Genomic DNA, 20,053 nt, shown 5'->3' with positions numbered 1-20,053 from the left:
TCTTACCTCCTGAACCTATTTTTTATTTTATTTTGTACACCTTTTTAGCTTACGTGGCACACTTCGTGACTCCACACAGTTGAGACGAGTTGGAGATGTTTGGGTGCTGCATAAGCTAAAAAAGTGTACAAAATTACAAAAAAATGGGTTCAGGAGATAATAAAACCTTGGTTTAGTTAAGTTTTGTCTCTAAAATTTCGATCATAGTCTAGAGGGTACTTGTGCCTTATCCCCAATTTATTTTAAAACGAAGACGAGAATTATAGCCCGTTTAAATTGACTTAAAAAATAGCTTTTAAATCAAAAATAAAAAGTTAAACTTAAATGATTTTTAAGTTAAAAAATAAAAAAGTTATTTTTAACCTTGTCAAACACTTCCTAACTTATTTTAAATCATTTTGACTTATTTAGGTTATTTTATATTTATCAAGCACTTTTAGAAGTCAAAAAATGACTTAAAAATATATTTGACCAACTTTTAAATCAATTCAAATACTCTCAATTGTGTTTAATTAATAAACTTTTTAAAAGAATTATATTTAAGTACAAGTTAGAGTTATGCATGTATCAATAATTTGTGTATTGGTTATTTCATATTCGTATATTTTGTATATAAAATTAGTACAGCGATAACAATTAATATTTTATCTGTACTTAGTTAATACCTACCTAACACCTTAGCCATTTCTCAAAACGGTCGAAATCAGTTTATTCTGACAAATATTTTTTATATAAAAAAAGTTCTTTTAGAAAAAAACATATTTTAAAATGTATTTTATGTGCAAATTCAGAAAAAAGAAAATTGTAATTTTATCTTCATCTTGTTTTAGATGATGAGATATTTTTTGGCCTTAATAAGGATAAGATACTTTATCACAAGTGATTTGAGACGTAAAGGCATGAACCCAATGGATCTTGAACATCAATTTTGTAGAGACTTGTCATGTCATGTACTCGTCTAATTTTCTCATAACTTTTGCATGTCATTTGGACATATATGCATAGAGAGCAGCCAATCTTCTTCTTTATCTTTTTAGTGGTGGTCTTGTTTTTATCGTGACATCAATATCTCCAACTTAAGAAGGGAGCGTTTAGGGTTTTTAAAAAGTTAGTTAAAAATATATTAAAAAGTTAATATGTCAGCAAATAGAACCATTATATATGCTAGGTAGACGAAGATTTTATGGACAAATATGTCTCGAAGCATTTCTTAACAAACATTTGGTCTAGTTGACGTTTAGGTGTGTTTTACTAACAAGTGGGTAATAGTTCAGGGAGGAAACTCACATTCTCATTCGTTCAGGTATAAAACTCAATAAAGTGAGATAGTTTAGACATGTTTTTTGACCTTTAACTCTTTCTCTCTGTATGCTAATTTTTGGAAGAAGACACTTAAAAAATTAAGTATATACTCAATAACAAAAGTTGTTTTCGCTAAATCATTGAAATTACATATTTGAAAAATAACCAATTTATGTTGTTACTACTACTTTTGGTGTTAATGACTACAAATGTGATCATCAAAGGATGTGCTACAATGGATGGGGCTGCCTTAATCAAAGATCTCAAATTTAAATTTTGGATATAGAAATTTAATACGGATATCAAACATGGAATGAGATTGAAAAGGAACAAATGGAAAACAAGGACCAAGGCTGCTGTTAGTTTACCAATCAAATTTCAAACAAGTGGTCCATAGTTTACATACCCTTGTTATAAAAGGCCAAACTAGTTGCCCAACTTGCTTTGTTTTTTTGTTTTTTGTTTTTTTTCCTCTCAAGTAAATCTAGTCATAAGTTACTCAATGCTTATAAGAAATTAGAAATTGGAACTTCAAGACTAACAATGGGAACACCAAAATTAACAATTCTAAAACTTTAGTTGTACCAAATTTTGGAAATCCAAACATGATTAGAACAAGTTTTTTGCATGAATTAGGGGTATTCCTGCGAATAAACCTAATTAGAATGAAAGGATGAAGTGCACCATAGTCATATATGGAGTCGTCATTTAACTTTTGTTCACTTTATTGTTGTTTTTTTCTGCAAAATAAAACATAAATGAAATATGAGTTAAATAAGGCGACCAAAATATAAAGTGTCCTATGAAATTTTACATGATTAAAAGTTAAAACACGTTCGATCTATAAAACCAAATCCAATCCAACCCATTAGCTAGCTTGATGGTTGGGCTATGACTCTTAAAGCCCATTTAAAAATGAAAGTTTTAACTCAAACTCAGTCCGTCCACAAGATTACACAGTAGAAAATTGAAAACTCGTTACTCATTTATGATTGTTTTGAGTTGTTTTGGTTTTAAAAAACATATTGTTATTAAGCTTGTTCGTAGAAAATAAATATAATAGGTTAATACATTTTTGAAGAATTGATGTTGAGTTTAATAATTGAAATAATTGACCCTTACATTTCAAAGTTAGTTTGGAGTTTACTTGAAATAATTTGAATCAAATTTTTAAGTAAATTGAGATATTTAAACAATAGGCTGCGATAATCATCAAGATTTGTGGCCAAGCTTCTGACGATTAACGTAACTTGATGTTTAGAAAGTCTTACTCATTATAAAAAAAAAAAATCTTGGTAGATACTCATTGTCAAAAAAAATCTTAGCGATCCACCAGAATTTTGCTTAAAACACCAAAAAAATAATAATCTTATGTGTACAAATAATACCCACTAGCCTAAGGGCAGGGTCATACTAACCCGTGAGGCAAAATATTAAAAAAGAATTTACAAAAATGAATCATTAATTAAACAAAAAGAACAAAATAGAAGAACTCTAAAGTAACAAAAAGAACAAAAAGTGTGGTTATAACTTTTTCATTCCTATTTGTTTAAGTTTGTATGATTACATGGTTTAAATTTGTATATTTGGGGTTAGCCTTTAATTTGCATATGAAATCATATTCTTCCGTTTAGTTATTAATGATCATATTATAATGAGGAACTTTCACATATAGCCACTCAAAAATAGTCTAATTATTCTCCATATCTATAGTTTGATAATTACAATTCGTAGCTACATGTTATAGGGAGGAGAGAGGCGAGCGAGAGAGGGCAAAGAGTGGGAGAGAGGTGAATTGTATATGTATATCGGTTAGATAATTGTATATTATACATATGTATTTGTATATATGACAAGCGAGATTGGGAGAGGAGGAGAGAGGCGAGCGAGATTGGGAGAGGGAGGAGAGAGGTGAATTGTATATGTATGTATCAGTTAGATAATTGCAGGTCATACATATGCATTTGTATATATGGCAAGCGAGATTGGGAGAGGGAGAAGAGAGGCGAGCGAGAATGGGAGAGGGAGGAGAGAGGCGAGCGAGAGAGGGCAGAGAGTGAGAGAGAGGTGAATTGTATATGTATATCGGTTAGATAATTGTATATTATACATATGTATTTGTATATTCTAGCGAATTATACATATACAAACGTGATTAATTATACAAACTCGAAGTCAGCCTACGTAATTAATGTATAATATTAGTCGCGAGTGGTAATTATAACAAACTATAACTATGATGAGTAATTAAGTAGTATAGATTTGCTTAACCACGTAATTTTCCTATTAATTTAATAAGATATGTTCTAACCACTTGATTTTATATGAGATAAACTAGTTTACATAATTTATTATATGTATATACATGGGAATCAAATCGATCTTTCAATGATTTCATGTGTCTAATATAAGTTCATATGTCCGATTTTAATTACTTCTCTCAACACAAAATTAGAACTTTAGATTAACATTAATTAGTATCATTTCTGGTAATTTGTCATAATCAACCTCATAATATACAAAACTCAAATAATTCTCAATCGTGTGGAAAACACACGTGCGACTCACACGCATGGCACGTGACAACTCAACAAATTTGAATTCGGACCTAAAAGCGCCATCTCTTCTCCAATTTCAATTTAAACAGCACTTCCCGTTACTCATTTTTTTGAAACAGCATACCGCCCCCTTCTACTCCCCCTCCCTACCCCACCCCCCTTAACCCCCTAACGAGCATCTCAAATCTCTCATCACAGGTACAAATTCACCGTCTCGATCTTCGGACTGTGATTCGTTTCACCGGAGATCGAATATCTCATCGGAAAGCTCTGTACAAATTACTGGTTGTGTTCCCTAGGTAAGTTTTTTTTTGCTTTTGCTGTTTGTTTAGATGCATCGAGGGAGGATTTGGTTAACTTTGTTGTTTATAAGGAAGTATGGTTATTGTTGGAGCTTTAATTGGAATACTCGATATTTTGAGCGGCTTCATTTTTGCCGGAGATTGAATCTGGGATTTAGCGTTTTTTTGTGCTAATTGCTGATTGTGTTTATGAGTTGAGATTGTGACTAGTATAGGATTTGGTTTGTTTTTGTGTATTTGGCGATTGTATAGTAGGAAAATGGTGGATGAGGCGTTTGGAGCCCTAGCTGGGGAAATGAGGGATGTGTAGCATTCGAACATGACTTTCTGCTTCATTTCCTCATTTCAATCAGCGGTTTCCTTTTTTCGAGATTGAATATCTAATTGAGTGATATCCATATTTTTTTAGTTTAAATTTGTCATTGTTTTGATGCATTGAGGTAGAATTTTGGTTGTATACTGCATTTTTTGTGATTTTGATAAGAAAATGTGGTTTGAAACCTCAATTGGAAATTTTGATTGTTACAGTTAGAGGTTTTTTTTGGAGGAGCTTGGTTTTGGCCGATGTTTATTAGGTGGTCTCCGAGCTGTATTTTCTGTTTCATTCAGTATATCGATATTGTGAACTGCTTCATTATGCTAGAGATTGTATTCACGAGTTCAAATTTGTTATTGTCTTGATGATTGAGGTAGAGTCTTGTTACTTCTTTTGTAATCTTCGCTGATTTGTCTGTGCATAGATGGAAATGTGGTTTGATAACCCCAACGGAACCTTTAACTGTTTCAATTGGTAATTTTCTCTGAGGAGGTGTTGTTTTGCTGCTATTCATTGTGTGGTCTGATTTAAGATTGGTTTCTAGGATTGACATTGAGTGGCAATGGAGACTTCTGAGGCGAAAGACACGTCCCAGTGTGTGAGAGTTGCTGTGAACATTAGACCGCTAGTTACTTCTGAGCTTCTCATTGGGTGCACTGATTGTGTCACAGTAGTTCCCGGAGAACCACAGGTGCTCTTACTTTATTGATTTTAGCTGGGATTCTTTTGTATAGTACCGTTTTTATGTTTTTAGTTGTCATTTGTTCCGGTGAGCATTTCTAATTTTAAATAATTGCACTTGTAGCATTTGCAAAAGTTTTAGTAGTTCAGTGTTGAATTATTAGTAAATTTTATTGTGCCATGTTGTGGATAAATGAAGTCCAACTATCATTTGATCACAACAGATGTATGATCTCTACACTGATTTGGCTTTTGTTGATGTTCTTGACCACAAACAGGTGCAAATTGGATCACATGTCTTCACATTTGATTATGTATTTGGGAGTGGGGGCTATGCTTCCTCACGTATATTTGATGAATGTGTTGCACCTCTTGTGGATGCATTGTTCCAAGGTTACAATGGGACCGTGCTTGCGTATGGTCAGGTAAGGTGCCAGTATTTTTGCTCATTTCTTGTTCATTTTTTTTAGGTCTAATTTACTTGAATTTTTTCTGTTTTTACATAGCTCTATTTGATCTTGTTTATGTCCTTGAATTGAATGTACCGTTTTGACATAAAAGACTAACTATATATACATTCTGCAATAATGTGCGTGTTGAAGACGGGCTCTGGGAAAACATATACAATGGGCACTAATTATAATGGTGAAGAGCAAACTGGTGGAGTGATCCCAATGGTTATGAATACTATATTCTCAAGAGCAGAGGCAATGAAGGAGTCAACAGAATTTTTGATCAGGGTATCCTTCATTGAGGTATGGAAAGAGAACTCTGGTATTTCATTCAATATATGTCCTTGCAAGGTAAAAATGATATGCCGTGTTTATCTGTCAATTTTTTATTCTTGTAGATTTTTAAAGAAGAAGTGTTTGATTTGTTGGATCAAAATGCAATAGCCTTTTGCAAAACTGATGGGGCAGCAAAGCCTACAGGGGGGCCTGCTAGGGTTCCCATTCAAATAAGGGAAACTGTTCACGGAGGAATTACTCTGGCAGGTGTCACGGAGGCAGAAGTAAGGACAAAAGAAGAGATGGCGTGCTTCCTGTTGCGAGGATCTGTGGCACGAGCCACTGGAAGCACAAAGATGAATAGTCAGTCAAGGTATATACATCACCTTATGAATGACTGTTTATTTTGAGTAGACCTTACTTAAGTTTCTCTTATAACAAATTCTGGTTCTAGTTGTGGAGTTACTTATTTTCTATTTATGTCAACAGTCGGTCACATGCCATTTTTACCATATCATTAGAACAAAAGAAATTATCCAATTGCTCTAGTGGATCAACAAATGATGATGGTGATGACATATTATGTGCCAAGCTTCATTTGGTTGACCTTGCTGGTTCAGAGCGAGCAAAGCGAACTGGAGCTGATGAAATGCGTTTACGAGAGGGTAATGACAATTATATTTTTTTTGGAAATATGACTGTACAATGTATTTATTTTGTGAAGCTACTGTTTGAGTTGAGACATCACCGACTGGATGGATATCTCTCCTACTCCTAGCTCCTAAACAAAAAATATGCATATCCAGTATTCATCGTTTGAGCATTCTGGTGTAGGCATTCATATCAACAAGGGATTGCTTGCTCTTGGCAATGTAATCAGTGCCCTTGGTGATGACAAGAAGCGGAAAGAAGGTGCCCACATCCCATACAGAGATAGCAAGCTAACACGTCTCTTACAGGTATGAATCTCTGTAGCATTCACTGGTTTCTGCTTTTAACTTCTATAATATTAAATAATACAATCAGCTGTAGTTGCTTTCTGCAATGGCTTTTATAATGTAATATACACTAAGCTGAATCACTTTTGGATACCATAAGTAAGTAATTAACTTGCAATCTGCTTGTCCATTTGAAGACCAAAATCAATTGGAGAGTTGCATACAGAGCTCTGCAAGTTTTATCCTGAAGAGAAACCGAACAAAAGAAAAATAGCACAAGAATTCTAACTCTGACACTTGCATAAGAAAATTCTCCTTAAAACAGGAGCAATCAATATTTAAATAATTGCTGGTTAGGAAGTAAATGTTCTGTCAAATTAATTTGTGCATACATTTGTTTCAGGACTCACTTGGAGGAAACAGCAAGACAGTTATGATTGGTATTTATTCTATTTACCATTAAAAGCAGTAAAAGTCTGTATTTCTGTTACCACAAGTATGTTGTTCTTACTCTACTTAAATGAATGCAGCTTGTGTCAGTCCTGCTGACACCAATGCAGAGGAGACCCTAAATACTTTGAAGTATGCAAATCGTGCTCGCAACATTCAGAACAAAGCTATCGTAAGTACAAATTTGCCTAGCAAGATCAACGTGAGTTTCATTTTTGTTTCTGAACCTATTTTTTTTCGCAGGTCAACCGTGACCCAATGGCAGCCCAAATGCAAAGAATGAGGAGTCAAATTGAGCAGTTACAAGCTGAGCTTCTTTATGTTCGTGGAGATTCTGGAGCGCCATTTGAGGAACTCCAGGTACAATATTCTCCTAGTGATTAAGGGTGTGCTTGTTATGGAGGAAAATATTTTCTAATTTTACCTAATGTTCGTTTGGTCAAAATATTTGGAAATTTTTTTCCTAGGAAAACAAGTTCCTTAAAAATGAAGAAAATGACTTCTATAGTGGAAGTAGGGAAAACAAGTTCCACAAGTGGCATTCCGCATTGACTATGTCCTCCTTCCAACACACCTCATTTTCACCCCCACCCCTGTAGCCCCCACCCCTGTAGCCCCCATCCCCACCACCCCTAGGAAAACAAGTTTCTTAAAAATGAGGAAAAAGACTTCTATAGTGGAAGTAGGGAAAACAAGTTCCACAAGTGGTATTCCGCATTGACTATGTCCTCCTTCCAACACACCTCATTCTCACCCCCACCCTGTAACCCCCATCCCCACCACCCCTACCTCCCGCGTCCACCTCTCATAGTATTTGTCTAGATTATATAACCCACTTATTTTCCTGAAAGCATTTTCCTTCATACTGAACACACCTAAAGGACTGGAATTTCCAGCATTTCTAGGACTATTTGTGCATATTGGAGACAAGTAGTACTATTCTTGAGGGTCTACATTACTATCTATCTGTACCAACCCATGATATGTTGGAACATGATAAGGATCCTGGATGAATGTGCTTGACAAGAGATTTTTGACACATCAGTACTATCCCTTGATTGTTTGAGTTTCCATGTTTGTTGGGCAGATTCTTAAGAGCAAGATTTCTTTGCTTGAAGCAAGCAATGCAGAGCTACAGAAGGAGGTAAAAGAACGCCGGATTCGCTGCGAACAATTAACACAAAATGCTATTGATGCCCAGGTTTGTTCACTTATTGTTGGCGATTTTTTTTTAAAATTAATTGTAAAATGACTCGATTTTGGAAATCTCTTATAAGGATATAATATGACAGGTTGAAAGGGATAGACTAATCTTGAAGATTGAATCTTCTAAAAATGGTAGACCTTGGAATGAGATAGACAACTCTGATCAGGTTTGACTCAATTACTACCGATGCTTATTCACATTATTAGTAAATTAGCAGAATTGCTGATCTGGTTCTGGAGATCCCTTTCTCCTAGGATTTGGATTTGGTGAAAAAGTATGTAAGCAAAATTCAAGAACTAGAAGCAGAGTTGCTTCACTCACAAAGCTCCAGTAATTCAAAGCATGGTGAACCTGTTGATTATCTTGGGTTAGACTATTCAGAGGATTCTGACATCAAAAGTGTAGATACAAATGGTAAGCAGTTATTAAATAATGCATGACGGGCAAATAAACATTTGATATAGCTGCTGTTTAGTGGGTGGTCTGAGTTGTCCCTTTTATTCGTATCTTTATCTAGTTTTATTCCAGTAGTAATCACGTTGTCCAAGCCCTATCAGGGAACTAATCTGATGCAAACTTTCTCTGTAAAGGTGAGGCTGAAGTGGAGGAGAAAGAACTTGAACACTCTTCTCTTCAAGAAAAATTGGATATGGAGCTTAAGGAGTTGGACAAAAAACTCGAACAGAAGGAGGTAACTTTTGCGAATTCTGATGCTATTTTATAAAAGTAGTTTATGGAAATTCAGTTAGGGAGCAGAAATTAAATTTTTGCTCTTCTATTGTTGACTCCTTATTTAAGTTATTGCAAGAGAATCAAACTTCCTAAGCTTATAACTTTGGGAGACTTCTGGGACTTGAGTGAGAGATCTACTTTAAAGGGTTTAGGCTGGAGAGATCTCTTACTGACCTTAGCTGTTTCGACAGAACAATGAGAGTCACCTGAGTAGTGCAATAGATATGTTCTCTTTAAGGGGAAAGGCTATCGGATACATTCTATGTGCCTTTTGTCTGATGACCTACTGTGCTTGAATATGTTGTCAAACTGCCCAATCTGATAACATCAAGATGATGCTGGTTTTTCTTATTATCATTGAAATAGGTGTTACCTTTAAGAAAAGGGTGAAGGACTAGACGCCTTGGTACTTCTGTTTAAAGCATTAGACAGCATTTAAGAAGGAACAAAGACCATAAAGTGGAGATTGCTTTATGCATTTACTATTAAGTTTTGCAAGTTTTTTGTTCCTTGAAATTTTCTTTTTGAGGTAACTCTTGGATTTAGTTGGTTACAGTATGAACAGCAATTTCAAAAAAATGTATTCACAATTAGTTATTGTTGCTTAATATTCTTTTCACTTTTCTCTCCTGACTTCATGTCTCATTACTAAAGGCTGAAATGAAGAGGTTCGCGACAGTTGATACCTCAGTTTTAAAGCAACATTATGAGAAAAAGGTCCATGAGCTGGAACTGGAAAAGAAAGTTCTGCAGGTAAGTAATATGCTCTATCTGCTGACACTGAAGGTTTATTCATGATTGTCCTTTTCTTATTATTGATTTTACACTGGTGCAGAAAGAAATTGAATCTCTTCACCGCAACCTCTCTAACATTTCCTCAAATTCTGATGAAAGTGCTCAAAAATTGAAGGAAGATTATCTTCAGAAATTAAATCTTCTAGAATCACAGGTAGGCTTCTAAAATGTATGCAATGATCAGCCAAGACATTATCCTCTTGAACTCAATCCTCCCCCAGCCGCCTGTGAGGAAAAAAACATAAACTATACAAAGAAAAACATTTGCTTCATATAATTCATTGCATCTGCAGGTTGCTGTGTTGAAGAAAAAACAGGATGCTCAATCTCAGCTTTTGAGACAAAAACAGAAGAGCGATGATGCAGCAAAACGTCTTCAGGATGAAATCCACAGAATTAAGACACAGAAGGTACTAATTATTATATATGTCAGGCACTTTTGATTGTAAAAGAGTATTTCTTTTCATGCAGTTGATTCATTTTTCTGTATCTAGGTTCAATTACAACAAAAGATGAAACAAGAATCTGAGCAGTTCAGGTTGTGGAAAGCTTCAAGGGAAAAGGAAGTTCTTCAGGTATTGTTAATTTAATTTTTGAGTCTTAGTTCACAGTCTTGTGTATGAAACTTGCATTCATGTTTAGTTGGGATCCTAAATTTTCTATCTTCCCATGAAAATTCAGGACAGACCATAAATAAAATTTGTTCCTGCAGTTGGAAGTAGAATCCCCCCACCCTCACTCTCTCTGTGCGTGCGTGCGCGCACCAAGTCTCACTTATGGTTTATCCCTATTTTGTTCAAATCATCTAATGAGCGTATTTCTCTTTTAATTATCAACGTGCAATGACTTTTTTCATTTGACTTTGCCTGTTTTTGTCTGTTTATTTTTTCTTTTCTAAATGACAATGTTTGTTCATTTTCTTGATTATCAAAGAAGATATATTGCACAGTATCTAGTATCCAGAGGCTAAACTTCCTTTTATTACTGAGAAGTTCATTCTTTTTGTGACTAACTGTCTGTGTCATGTGTTGTCTCAACAGCTTAAGAAGGAAGGAAGAAGGAATGAATATGAGATGCATAAGCTCTTGGCACTGAACCAGAGGCAAAAGATGGTAAGGAAATAGCTTGTTAACCATTCTGCTTTTAAAGTGTCACGTGGCTTACCTTAAATGGCATACAGGTGTTGCAGCGGAAAACTGAAGAAGCTACTATGGCCACTAAACGACTTAAGGAGTTGTTAGAGTCCCGCAAAACATCACGTGATAATGCAGGCTCTGGAAGTACTAGTGCTGCAGGATTTCAGGTATTAGTGCCAAGAAGGGGTTATTTTTGCATTTGTTTTTCATCATAAAAGATGTCTTGTCTTTTGTAGTTTACCTCTAAATTTCCTTCAACAGAGAGATTACAAGACCATTCTTCTTGTTCATAGAATGTATCATCAAGATCTTTGGGAACATAAATTTTCGCACCCAGTTAATTATCTGTTTTGCCATACAGGCATTGATGCAAGCAATTGAACATGAACTTGAAGTTACTGTCCGGGTGCATGAAGTGCGGTCAGAATATGAGCGCCAGATGCAGGAGTAAGTTCGTCAATTCATTATGATTGGATGAACTTGCCAATGTTTTCTATTTAGCACTTGAAAGTTTTTTGGTTGTTGCCTTTCTGTCCAGATTGTATGCATCTACTATTTCAGTCTTTTGCACTTAAATGCATACATTCTTTTTGGCAAATATCAATGAACTAGACTTCTTCCCTGCATTCCTTCCTTTCCAGAAAAAGCCATTTAGTTTGGGTGTTCGTAAAAATATTTGATTGAATAAATACCACTTCGGTAGTTTTCAAACAAATTCGATGTTGGACCATGCCAATCCATTTGAGTCCTGGCCTCAAGATTTCGATTGTTGCTTACTGTTCAGGGAAACATCCTATACTATAGTTCAAGTCATTCGCCTGTCTTTTTAATCTCCTTTCCTGCCTTCATCATTTGATGCATCCTTGAAGTCCTTCCTGTAGGTGACAGAATGACTTAAGTCTAACATATGTGCATAACAGAGTGCTAAGTGGTGGGATAAGACATTAGAAGCGATGGAACACATTTTTGTTATTGTGCAGCATTAGGAGTTGGGTCATTTGAAGCACCACTCGTGATCAATAAACTTGGCAGCAAAGTTGACATGATTAGGTTTCTAAGAGCTAACATAATGTGACTGGTTTAGGGTAGGGATTCTTATGGATGGGTTATTGTGCAGCATTAGGAGTTGGGTCATTTGAAGCACCACTCGTGATCAATAAACTTGGCAGTAAAGTTGACATGATTAGGTTTCTAAGAGCTAACATAATGTGACTGGTTTAGCGTAGGGATTCTTATGGATGGGACTGGGATTTGTAATATATCTTTATGGCTTAAGACCCATAATACATAAAACCAAGACAATTCTCTGCTTGGTTGGGAGAAATGAGAAAAATAGGAACTGTATCAGTTTGTATTCTTTCTGTCCACTGGCAACTAGATGGATAAGATTCTCTTCTTACCAAATCCACCCACTTCACAAATCTACAGATACGAACCTTAGCTCCTTCTTGGTAGTTCAAGATTGTTCAGTCATTTACTCTCTCCATTTGGAAACTGTATCAAGCCTTAATGTGCCGAGATGGATGCAGGCGGTGAAGGCTCATGTTTGTAGCCTATGATCTTTGAATATTTCATGTTTTTGTGTATGTTTCATGCAGATCATATATTGGATTAGTATAAAATGGCCAGTTTCTCACACACTTTCATATTTCTATTATTAGAGTTAATTTTTTAATATTTGTTATGTAGTATGCTCTTTATTAAATAATTAAAATAAAACAAAGCATTAAAAGCGGAGCTTGTCATGCAATTTTGTTTCTTTCATAATTTGTGACATTTTGAACTACAGGAGAGCAAAAATGGCCAATGAGGTTGCTGAGTTGAAGCTGAAAACCTTGAGGTGAAACCTTTATTGTCAATTAGTTCTGTGAAGTGTATTCTTTCTGCGAAGTGCATTTTATATTTGCTTATACTCTTATTAACTTAAATACTTCTATATAATTTTCTTTTGCAGTGATTTCCCCCAGAAAATGTCTCCGGGTGCAAGAAATTCCAGGATATTTGCACTTGAAAACATGCTTGCTACTTCATCTAGCACACTTGTCTCCATGGCCTCACAGTTATCGGAAGCAGAAGAGCGTGAACGTACCTTTAGTGGTAGGGGAAGATGGAACCAAGTCCGGTCTCTTGCTGATGCAAAAAATATTATGAACTTTTTATTTAACCTTGCATCATCTTCTAGGTAAATGTCTTCTTCAAAACATACAAGTCTCTGCTTCACGCTAACTTTCCTGAAATAAATTGTAACTGTTGTTCTGGTTCTGGTTCTGGTTTCCTGTAGATGCCAGCTAAGGGATAGGGAAGTTGAATACAGAGAAAAGGATGCTGAAATCAGGGAGTTGAAGGAAAAACTCGTAAATTTTGTCAGACAGCTAGAGTTGCAAAAGAGTGAATTGAGACAGCTAGAGTCGCAAAACAGTGAACTGATTCAGCAGGAGAAGTTGATGGTCAGTACATCTTTTGAATAAATTCGTAGAATATTGATTGAGTAGCTTCTTGCTAACTTGCCTTCGATAATGAAGAGAAGAAACTAAGTTATTTTTCAAATCGACACACTTTCTTCACTTCAAGTGTTGAGATTTATCAATTGTTAAATCTATTCCCAAAGCAAGTGTAATGTTGTCAAGGTTCTCTAATAGGATCTGATGGATGTGAAATAGTTATGCACCAGACACTTGTAAAGCGGTTGTTTTCTTGGTAACCCATAGGTACAGTCATCACTCATCACAAAAATATAGTTTTATCTTTCTTTCATGTCGGGGAGTTTGTGGAAGTGAATATAATTTGTAGTTTTACTTCGATGTGCATGCTGATAGTCTACATAAAAGTATAGAGAGTGTGCTGCATTATTGATGAGCTGTTTTTTGCTACCTTAACAAATGGAGTTGTAGCAAAACTTGGAAACAAAATCTTTCATTTCCCTGCATTAAATTGTTTTATTGTTTGAATTGCTTACAGAAATTGGCTTTAGAACACCCCATTGGAAGGACAAACAACTCTGGCTCTAATGAGCTAAGAAGCAGCACTGACGGGCATGATTATGACCTGAGGCAAAAGGCATGTACCTTGGACCCTTGAATAACTTAACAATGTACTTGTATTACGGTTTGCTAACATGTGTCTGCCCTTTCTGTAGGGGAACCGGAGTTCCTTGATCTACAGTGATAAGTTGAACAAGCTTGAGCTAGAAGAAGATATGGATATATCTGATTCAGATTGTTCTGACACTGATTATGGTTCAGGATGTTCGTGCGGTAAAAGGTCTTCATGCATGACAAATAAATGTTTATGCCGGTTTACGGTTGGTTCTTGTGGGCCATCATGTGGTTGTAACCCTAAAAAGTGCAGCAACAGAGAGAGTTCTACCAAGAACCAGTTGCCCTCATTAGATGTCGTAGGTGATGAGGTAAACACATTGGGAACTGATGATGAAGCTGAGAGTAGTCGAACACTAGTTTCTCAAGGCGCAATGTTACTTCAAAATGCGCTTTCTGAAAAGCCCATACAGGGTGAAACAAAAAGAAAGCCTCTTTCTGACATTGGAAATACCAGGGTAAGCACCCCCTAGCCTGTGTGCTGATCTATTCATATTCTTCTGCACAACAACTAATGTGAATTTGTAATTTTACAGGCGAAATCAAATGCACCAAAACCTAATCAACGGAAGCAATGGCGGAAATCAACAATTCAACTTGTTCCTACTGCCCCTACGACTCAAGCAAGTAATGCAGATGCCCCAACAAAAACATCTCAATCTGTCAATGCTGATGCATCAGTAAAAACAGAAAACAAGGTTGGTGAGATTGATACTCCTGCATTAAAATTACCCAGAGCGATGCGTTCTGCATTAACAAATGGGAACAACACCTTAAGAGAAAGGAACTCCGAGACTAATGATTCAGTTGAACTGACAACACCTCCAGCTCCTAAGAGTCCTCTACGGAAGGCAAAGGCAACGGGCGAGAAAGAAAACTGAGGAGCATGATTTCTATTTGTTTGATTCAAATTGTATGTATAGAGGTTTGGTCTTGGCTATTCTGCCACTTGATTTTTGTATGGCTAATCTTTTCCTAACCTTAAAAAGAGGTGCCTCAATTGATCATAGGTCCTGAAAGTATTAGGATACTAGAGTCTGGAGGCTCTAATCTGAAGAGCATCTGTGTTGTAATTCTTCAAACTTTTTCCAATATTTAGTGAAATAGATTGCTTTTCAGTGCATACAAGCTCAAGATGTATCTCATTTGTGCTTTACTTTAAATACAAGTTCTGGAAATTCAATTTTGGTTATATATCGACATACAAATTCTATAAAGGTTTATTGAATACTCGAAAATAATGTGTAAATTCAGGTTGCCAACAAACTAGACGCAAGAACTTTTGAGTTCCAATAATTTTTACATTTGTTGTCAAACACAAGTAGTTTTAATTCAATTCACCAAAAAAATATCAACTTCTTGATTGCTCTCAGTTACTAATATTTTGAGTGAAAGTAATCTCACATGAATACATCTCTAAAGAGATTATAAAACTACGTTAGGGGAAAAGCAGCTAGCAACATAATCCCTCTTCCATTGAAGCCTTCCAAATTCTTACGAGCTTGTATGACGAGCCATAGAATTTTCTACTGTGTAGAGAATTACCTCTCTCTGCTGATACTAAGCTTATCAATCCAGTAATCAAGCTGACCAGCAACACATTCTGAACCTGTGGAGCCATATGACCTGAATTTTTTAATTGAATTTTCAACCCCTAGATATTCGTAGACATCCTTGTCAAATATCGGATTTAGACTGTTCAACTCGTCAAGGCTAAGATCTTGAAGCTCGCAGTTTCTGGAAACACACAAAGCGACAGACCTCCCAACTATGTCATGAGAAGTTCTGAAAGGTATTCCCTGCAAGAAAATATCACAATTTCATCATTATTGAGACATGTAAGAGCTAATTAGAAGAATTTTGTTCTTAAAGTAAGTGATCTCTTGTGCAACAAACTTGGAATGAACCAAGAGGTTCTACTGAGTTACAAGTTTATTAGTCAACCCAGAGGTGTGTACTAATTTGTAAATCCGTGGGGTGGTTGATAAACAATTTCTAAAAGTTCTGGATCTCTGGGATTCCTAAAGGCAACTCGGCGCAAATAGTCACTTTTAGCATACCATATTTCAACGGATAGACTTTTATACTGAGTGTACATTGCCATAATGATGGTGTCCCATTACAAAAATTTGGCAAACGTTCTCTTATGTCATAGGTTGATGCCACTTCAGCGCAAGAATTATTTCCTTCACGTTTGGATAGAAAGCCAATCTAATTATAGGTCAAAATAACTAGAGAAGGTTGCTTTCTCAAAAAATAACTAGAGAAGGTACAAATCAAGGATTCTCGGAGTAGAAATCACTTGCCTTTTTCACAAGGTAATCAGCGAGTGTAGTGGCATCAAGATGACCAGCTGGTAGAGCTTTTTGTATTCTCTCTCGGTTAAAGGAAACATTCTGTGCAAACTCTGCTGAGACCTCGAGCATCCCAACTATTGCCTTGACACTGTCAAATACAGGCTCCTTATCTTCCTATTTAATATAAAAAGAGGTAAATGATATAAGAGTTAAAATTATGCAGAGACAGAAAATGTTGATTAAGATGGTGAAGCAGGAAAACATAACAGAACTAATTGGATGGCTGCCTCACTGTTAAGCAGTTAATGAAAATGTATATATGTGTGTGCAGAGGGAAGACGTAGTGGTGAATTTCCTCAGAAGGAAGTGAATTAACTGATAAAGCATCTTTTCAGAGCATTTAGACTACTGTTGATTTATAGGCCTTCCAGGAAAGTACTTTTAACCTGCAAATCACGATTGTAAGCATGAGGAAGTCCTTTGCACAACACAAGAAGTGAAACTAAGTCCCCTATGACTCTAGCAGATTTTCCACGAACAAGCTCCATTGGATCTGGATTCTTCTTTTGGGGCATTATACTGCTTCCAGTGGAAACTTTATCACTAGGGGTTAAGAAGCCAAATTCTTCGGATGCCCACAATACCCATTCTTCACCCAGGCGAGAGAGATGAACAGCAGTGATGGAATTAGCAGAAAGTAACTCCAGCACAAAATCTCGATCTGAAACTGCATCAATGCTATTGCACATAAACATTGTCACCATGATTGAAAAGGCCATATGTAATTGCCAGAAAGAAATTAATGCAAATGCAGATTAACCACACAGAAAGTGCTAGTACTATGTCAAGTTTACTAAACAAAGTCCAAGACATACATGATATCAGAGGGTAAAAGCAAATGATTACAACAGAAGCATGAGACAAGACTGTAACATCAAGGATTTCGTCTTCCAATTAATCCTTTTTCAAAAATGAAACTAGTAGCAAAATAGTATCTTTCTTCCAAATAATCTTCAGGGAACATACAATCATTAGTTTACTGACGTCAATTAGCTCGAGAGTCGAGACATAAGCTCATCAGGGCCAAATTTGGAGGCAATAGGTTTCTATGAGTTAGGCTATGCTATGATCTTGTAATTCTCTTCACAGTTATTAATACAAAAAATGGTTATTTACCCAAAAAAGGGTTTCTATCAGTTATATCTTGATTCCCTAAAAACAAGAAGTAGCACAATACACCTTCTCCTCACAACCCTTTCTAAAGAAAAGTAAAGAGAACGAAAACACAGTCTGTTGCAAGTTCCATTGGTATTAAGCATATAATTAGATGAAATAAATTGTACATTAGTACCTGTTCCTCATGGGGGCAGTGAATCCCAATGCATCAGAAGTCATAAACCTATCAATGGGAAGACCAGTGCCAGCTAACGCACATGCACCTAGAGGGCAGAAATTCACCCTTGCTCTACAATCTAATAAGCGACCAGCATCACGCTCAAGCTGCAAAGAAATTATTCTTCTGTCGTCAGCAACATGTAGGTTTAATATTCTTAAGCACAGCTCAATGAAGCCATTGAACTAGCAGAAAGGGACACATTGGGATCCAAAGCAAAGAAGAACATGGTTGCTGGGATGATAAGATGATAAAAAGATAAAGTGAGTGCAGAAACAAGTGAGAAAGCAAAGTTCTTTCTAAATATTGAAATAAATCAACAAACAAATGAATAAAAGGAAAAAGATAGAAGGAAGAACGTAAAAGGAAACAACAAAAACAAGGATCGAAGCAATATGCACATCAAGAGAAAACCAGATATTCCTTTCACAGAAATTACAGTGTGCAATTATATTGAGCATCTAAATGCAACAATCAAGTTACAGGTGCACTTACGAATAGAGCAAAGAGTCATTCAACAGACAAATATGAGAAAATGCTCTATCTGGAAAAGTGATTGCAAATGTTTTCTCTTGAAATATCTAATACCCCTCAAGTAAGCTAATTCAAATGGACAAGTTTTAACTAACTAAACATACTAGAGGTCGGTGAGATAAGAAGACATCGAATTTCAAGGAAAAGGTATGTAAAAGCTTGTGGTATTGTTTGAGGCTCCACTTGTCATCTGTTTTGATGCATAAATAAGTGTTTCAAGTGATCTTCACTTCATAATGCTTCATGTGATAATAAAATGATGTACAAGTATTGGAAGGAGGTGGCAGGAACCCGGTACAATAGTCCAAGTGTGCACAAGTTGATTAGACATCACCATTATAATTATATAAAAAAAAATGATATGTTAAGTATAGAACATTAATCAATGAAGTCAGCCAAATTCTACTAACCTGTTCAACATATGCTAAGAGAAGGTGTTGCAACAGAACAGGTTGGGCCCTTTGCAGATGAGTGTATCCAGGAACAATAAGACCCTCATTTTGGAGAGCTAATTCAACCATTGCAATCTGCAGGTTATGTTGCAATAAACACATGAGTGCACAATAACCTTTAAGCAACACGTAAATTGATCAACTTTGCTGCACAATTTTTTCCCATAATATGAAAAACACTATACTCTAAATTCATGTTTGCTGATCAAATACAGGAAAAATGGATATTGCATTGAATCTCCAAATGATAATAACACAAATCAAAAAGCAAATGACCTGAAGATTCTTAATGCGTGAAATGATTCCGTCAATAGCATCACGACACCACAAGCGAAAGTCAGTTGCAACTTGATCATTTCTACTCCGAGCAGTGTGAAGCTTTTTGGCAGGTTCACCAACCAAATCAGTAAGCGCTGCTTCAATGTTCATATGCACATCCTCTCTATCTGTCCTCCATACAAATTCACCTGCCTCAATTTGCCTCTCTATCTCTTCAAGACCTTTTATGATAGTATCTCTATCACTATCACTCATCAATCCCTGCAACATTATTGCAAATTTACATACATTGGAAACATCCTTTTATCCTCATTAGAACTAAATGACACAATTTAAACTACTAATATTGATTGTTTGTAAATATAAGAAAACCCCTTGATGAAAAGAACCAATCTTGGCAATACCCAGAAACGGAAAACGTATAAATTAACCTGTTTAGCAAGCATTGAGGCATGAGCTTTACTACCCATGATATCCTGTTTATAGAGAGCTTTATCAAACGAAATGGACTCAGTGAACTTCTCCACAGCATCGGTGACGCTCTCTTCGAAACGGCCACCCCATAGCTTCACCTCCTTTTCCTTCGCCTCCGTAGAGGGTGGTGAATTCATCTGCTGCGCTGCACAGGTGAACAATACTAAACGAGCATTGGAGTTGAAGGTGAGGTTTTGGGGTTTAGGAGTAAGGGCGTGTTTGGATGAAGGGAAAATGGGGGAAGTTGTCAAAGAAGAAGATGAAGAAATTAACAGTGACTCCATTGACGGCGAACAAGTATCTGTGAAGAAGATGAAGACGAAGGGTAAAATTATATGTATGATTAATTTGCATTTTGCACCTTGAAGAATATACATTTGCCTT

The 20,053-nt window shown here is 36.0% G+C and overlaps 2 protein-coding genes across 3 annotated transcripts; one reads left to right on the top strand and one right to left on the bottom strand.

Annotated features, from left to right (window-relative positions):
* The first annotated feature begins 4,084 nt into the window (after positions 1–4,084).
* On the top strand, positions 4,085–15,359 carry LOC125814128 (kinesin-like protein KIN-4C). 2 transcript variants are annotated; one of them, XM_049493577.1, is made up of 27 exons: positions 4,085–4,159; positions 5,023–5,169; positions 5,438–5,584; positions 5,762–5,914; positions 6,010–6,260; positions 6,377–6,552; positions 6,722–6,846; positions 7,229–7,265; positions 7,356–7,447; positions 7,519–7,635; positions 8,363–8,476; positions 8,568–8,648; positions 8,737–8,896; positions 9,073–9,173; positions 9,869–9,967; positions 10,050–10,163; positions 10,303–10,419; positions 10,504–10,584; positions 11,050–11,121; positions 11,190–11,312; positions 11,507–11,592; positions 12,935–12,985; positions 13,100–13,327; positions 13,427–13,592; positions 14,104–14,202; positions 14,282–14,698; positions 14,777–15,349. In XM_049493577.1, the coding sequence occupies exons 2-27, from the start codon at positions 5,041–5,043 to the stop codon at positions 15,119–15,121; spliced, it is 3,681 nt and encodes a 1,226-aa protein (XP_049349534.1). In that variant the 5' UTR covers positions 4,085–4,159; positions 5,023–5,040; the 3' UTR covers positions 15,122–15,349. The 2 variants fall into 2 exon arrangements, with proteins under 2 accessions (XP_049349534.1, XP_049349535.1); XM_049493578.1 differs by lacking the exon at positions 4,085–4,159 and having other exon boundaries at positions 5,000–5,169; positions 14,777–15,359.
* Positions 15,360–15,520: 161 nt separating this feature from the next.
* Positions 15,521–20,004, bottom strand: LOC125814130 (argininosuccinate lyase, chloroplastic). The gene is made up of 7 exons (XM_049493580.1): positions 19,627–20,004; positions 19,193–19,456; positions 18,875–18,991; positions 17,889–18,037; positions 16,984–17,275; positions 16,547–16,711; positions 15,521–16,039 (listed from the first exon to the last, which is right to left on the bottom strand). Exons 1-7 carry the CDS (start codon positions 19,951–19,953, stop codon positions 15,782–15,784), a joined length of 1,572 nt encoding a protein of 523 aa, XP_049349537.1. The 5' UTR covers positions 19,954–20,004; the 3' UTR covers positions 15,521–15,781.
* Between the last annotated feature and the right edge of the window lie 49 nt (positions 20,005–20,053).

The sequence above is a fragment of the Solanum verrucosum genome, unplaced genomic scaffold (genome assembly GCF_900185275.1).
Source record: "Solanum verrucosum unplaced genomic scaffold, falcon-dt-bn FXZP01000230.1, whole genome shotgun sequence".
Taxonomy (NCBI): domain Eukaryota; kingdom Viridiplantae; phylum Streptophyta; class Magnoliopsida; order Solanales; family Solanaceae; genus Solanum; species Solanum verrucosum.
This window is presented reverse-complemented; position numbering and strand designations above follow the sequence as displayed.